We start from the raw sequence: 4,441 nt of genomic DNA on the forward strand, positions 1-4,441 counted from the left end.
GAAAAATAAAATTTATTATACATATTTAAGATTTTTTTAATACATTAAGAGACTAATAATAAATTTTGAGAAATCAAGTAATTAAAAAAATTAAATTTTAATATATCTATTAAATAGTTTTAAATATAATTGAGGAGGCCAATACTACCCCTAGTCTCCCTTATGTACCTCCTCAATTAAATATTATATATATACATTAGAAAAAATATATGAAGTTTAGGCAGGGCCAAGGGCTAACCCCCTATCCCCGACCCGCCTCATTGTGCGGGTCAAAAGGAAAGAGATATGAGGCGATATAAAAAAAAAAAAAAAGGAAAAAAAAGAAGAGAGGATCAAAGTAGTTTGAAAATAAAAAAAAATAAATAAATAATTAAAAAGTTAATTAAATTAAAATATATAAATTAATTAATATATTTTTTAAAATATAAAAATTAATTAATTAATTTTATTAAAATATTATAATTAAATAATAATTTGATAAATATTAAATCTTTTGATTAATAAAAAATTTAGTGAAGAAATTAAATAATTTAATGAAAATAAAATATAGAAATTAAATAAAATATTTGTTGATATATATAAAAATTAAATAATTAATTTTATTAAAAATAGAGATTAAATAATAATTTTAAAAAAATTATTTAAGCAAGTGTCTGTACACTTGAGAGGAGCGCGTGGAGCAGTATTTTAGTAGCGGAGGAATTGAAGTACTGTAGCCCGCAACTTAAATGTGACGATGAGCATGTGAATCTTAACGAAGAAAAAGTGGAAGTCCATGTAACCGGAAATCAGATCAATTAAAAAAACAAAAAAAAAATTATCCTGTGTGTCTCAGTCTCACAATTAACTATCATTTGACGAGCCAGCACTGACACGTGGTCCTATCAACAATAATCTCAGCTTCTCTCAACCAATATGCTTACCTACTTGATAATTTTCCATCAATGTTCCTTGTTATGACTTCCTACTTCAATTATTGTTTTTTTATAGCAAACCAATTTTACAGGTCCACCAATCGGAAATTAAATTAAATTAAAAAAAAAAATAAATCAGCGCTTCAATGGTCAATTTCAGATGGGAAGGTTACGTCTACCTTGAGGAAAATTGAGAATTATGGCCAAATTATGTATTATTTAATTGCCCTATTTATTTTTACGAAAAATTATTTTAAAAACTATTACTTTTACTCTATTTATAGTAAATAAAAATATAATATAAATGATAAGACCTAAATGAAAAATAAATGAAAATCCATGACATTTATATTTTCTTTTAAGAAAAATATAAAAATTAACACAGGGATAGTAAAAATTCTAAGAATCCAATCTGTCCCGTTACAAATCCAATCAATTTTTTTTATCCTTTCTCTATTCCAATTTGTGTGGGGTGAGGACAGGAAGACTTTCTCTCTCATATGGTAATATATTTCTATTTTTTATTAAAAATTAATTTATTTTATATATTTAAATATTATAACTTTAGTAAAAAAATATAAATATATTGTTAAAATAATTTAAAAACCTGTATTTTTAATTATATTTTATTTTTAATAAATAAATTTATATTATACACTAATGACTTAAAATAAAAAAATAAAAAAAATAATAAAAAAACTCCTCGCAGGAAACTTGCCCTGCCCCCTCTCCTCGGTAGAGAAGTCCTCACCTTGACTCCGAACCCCATTACCATCCATAAAATATCATTTAGTTTCACACTTTGACATATCATGAATCATGGTTTAATTTTTATCAATTAGACATTCTACATTTTTCTCCGTTAATAAATATGATCCAAACCGTTAATTACCTTTAAATGCTGCTGATTGAGGAACATGTGGAGCTGACAAGGCTACACATGACAGATATGAAGCTTATGTTATAAACATGTAGCATTGACGTATCATTTATGTATCACCATATTAGCACCATACGATTACCATGTTAACATCATTTAATAGTAATTAATAATTTATATTTATATTTATTAATAAAGAAAAATACAGAATATTAAATTAATAAAAATTAAATTATCATTTCTGATATGTTAAAGTATAAAATTCACAGAGTATTTTTTTTTTTTACTTTTCCGTTACTTTTTTAAGTTAGTGAACTATTCATGAGTTATCAAATAATAAAATTATTAGGTGAGGTGAAATAAGGGAAGTTAAAAGAGTTATTTATGTATATAATTTAAATTTACAAAGCTGTTTTCACTGGCACAATTCATTAATTATTAATAGTTTTCTATTAAAATATTAGAGGCTCATTAAATTAGTATCTTAATTGGTGGTATCTAACTCACAATATAGAAATAAGGTAAATCCAACCCATTACCAAATATCTTAAATTAAAATTATAATAATAATTAAATAGGATTAAACAATTAGGTTTGTTTCTTAAAAAAGGAAAGTTATCCTACCCTTTCATTATTGTATACACTTCCTAAAGCAAAATAATAATTATGATAAAATCATTAGCTGGAAGTTAGAGTTTAATACTTAAAAACAAATGGGTGAGAATTGGTTGATGCAATAGTTGATGAAATTATGAATTATATTGGCAATTGTGTCATTAAAATTTTAGCTAACGATACACTCATCATCAAGCAAGCTAGCGAAGCAACCTAGGAATATACATAAAAGCAAGATGAGCTGTATGTAAAACTTTGATTTAGATTTTTTTTTTTTTCTGAATTGTTAATTAATAATAGCAAAATCTTTGACAATAAAATGCATCATCCTCCTCCTCCATTAAATTTTACAATGGAAATTTTATTATTTAACTTATTTATTTTAACAAATTAAATATTTAATTTTAGTATTTTAAAAAATATATTAACTAATTTTTATATTTTTATTTATTTTACTTTTTCATTTTATAATATTTTAAGTATTAATTTTAAATTTTTTAATAACTACATAATCATTTTATTTTTTAAGTTTTAAATTATTTAATTCTATAATATTAATTTTTCTCTTTTTTAAATATATTGATTAACAAGAAACTTAATTTAAAATGAATGGAAAAATTAAAAAATAGATGAAACAAAAATATATAAATAAAAAAAATTAAATAATTAATTTAATTAAAGTAGAGGATTAAATTATAATTTTTTCTTAAAAAAAAAAAAATCTCAAGTCTAGCTTGATAGATCTCTAAGCTTTGCTTTGCCAATTGTCATGTGAGCTAAAAGCTACAAGCTCAAGAAACCCAACTCATCAGCTAGCTCTCTTAGATGGAAAGTTGCTGTCCCACAATCTCTCTCTCTCTCTCTCTCTCTCTCTCTCTCTCTCTCTCTCTCTCTCTCTCTCTCTCATTAGTTTTTAACAACACCCACGTTGTTTTCTTTAACAATCCAAGAATAAAAGAATCCAACGACCTCTCTCTCTCTCTCTCTCTCTCCTTGCCATACACGCCTTCATGTTCTTTTTTTCCTCCATAAATAGATACAAAGCTTGACACACCACCCATTTTACTCTTCTTCCTCTTCTTCCACGCTTTCCTCTCGTCTGTTTTTTTTTTTTTTTCACCATGTCTACCGATCTTCAATTACGTCAAGATTTGCCAAGAATTCAAGTTCCACCCATCAAGATTCAAACCCTAGGATCTTGCAGCGCCACCACGGAGGATCATGGAGACGTAATTCAACAAGAAAACATCGACGAATGTCGAACGCCGACATCTGAAGAACACAGGATTCCTGCCGTGTTAAGGTGTCCGCCGGCGCCACGGAAACCCAGGAGGAGGACGGTTTCATATAAAAGAAAGTTATCAGAGTTTGAATTCTTTGAGATCCTGAACCGGCAAGAAGTGGAATCTTTCTTTCTGTCAAGTTTTGAGGCTGTTGCTGCAGCAAAGAAGCGATGCCCTTATAAATGAAACGCGGCGTATTTGTGCCACAAACTCACGTTTCTCTTCTTCTTCTTTTTATATTGATTTAAGGTTCATGGTTGAAAGAAATGTATTTATTACACGCTTAAATCCCATTTATAGGTATGTAATTCTACATCATATATTCATATGATCGATTTGTTTTCTTTTGATTATTATTGAAAAAATTTCCAGACCCTGCAAATGGATCTGAATTGTTGTTTTATTTATTTATATGAATTTAATTTTAGAATTCAATGAAATTATTCGTAAATTTGTTAGGATGTTTAATTATATATGGCGAATCCAATCATAAAAGATATGAAGTTAATCAATTGATACGTTTATATTAGTTGTTTTTTGGGTTGCAATTATATATATCTCATAGGCTAATGTCTATAAAATGGGAAATAGGTGTTTGATACGAATGATTTAGTACTTTTATCTTTTAAGTAAAGTCAAATTTTTATTTTTCATGGATGAAGACGATACTCGTTGGAAGCACTTCATCCCTTAATTGGCTAGCTTAATATGAATAAAATTAATATTATTCAATGAATTAAAAATTTCTA

At 26.5% G+C, this 4,441-nt stretch overlaps 1 protein-coding gene across 1 annotated transcript; it reads left to right on the forward strand.

Moving 5' to 3' along the window:
* Nucleotides 1–3,530: 3,530 nt before the first annotated feature.
* On the forward strand, nt 3,531–3,878 carry LOC110640894 (cyclin-dependent protein kinase inhibitor SMR1-like). The gene has a single exon (XM_021792434.2). It carries the CDS (start codon nt 3,531–3,533, stop codon nt 3,876–3,878), a length of 348 nt encoding a protein of 115 aa, XP_021648126.2.
* The last annotated feature ends 563 nt before the right edge of the window (nt 3,879–4,441 follow it).

Source organism: Hevea brasiliensis, chromosome 8 (assembly GCF_030052815.1).
Source record: "Hevea brasiliensis isolate MT/VB/25A 57/8 chromosome 8, ASM3005281v1, whole genome shotgun sequence".
NCBI lineage: Eukaryota > Viridiplantae > Streptophyta > Magnoliopsida > Malpighiales > Euphorbiaceae > Hevea > Hevea brasiliensis.

Bases quoted from the DNA above. Each gene is read 5' to 3' on its own strand.
- LOC110640894 (XM_021792434.2), top strand. From the start codon at position 3,531: ATGTCTACCGATCTTCAATTACGTCAAGATTTGCCAAGAATTCAAGTT.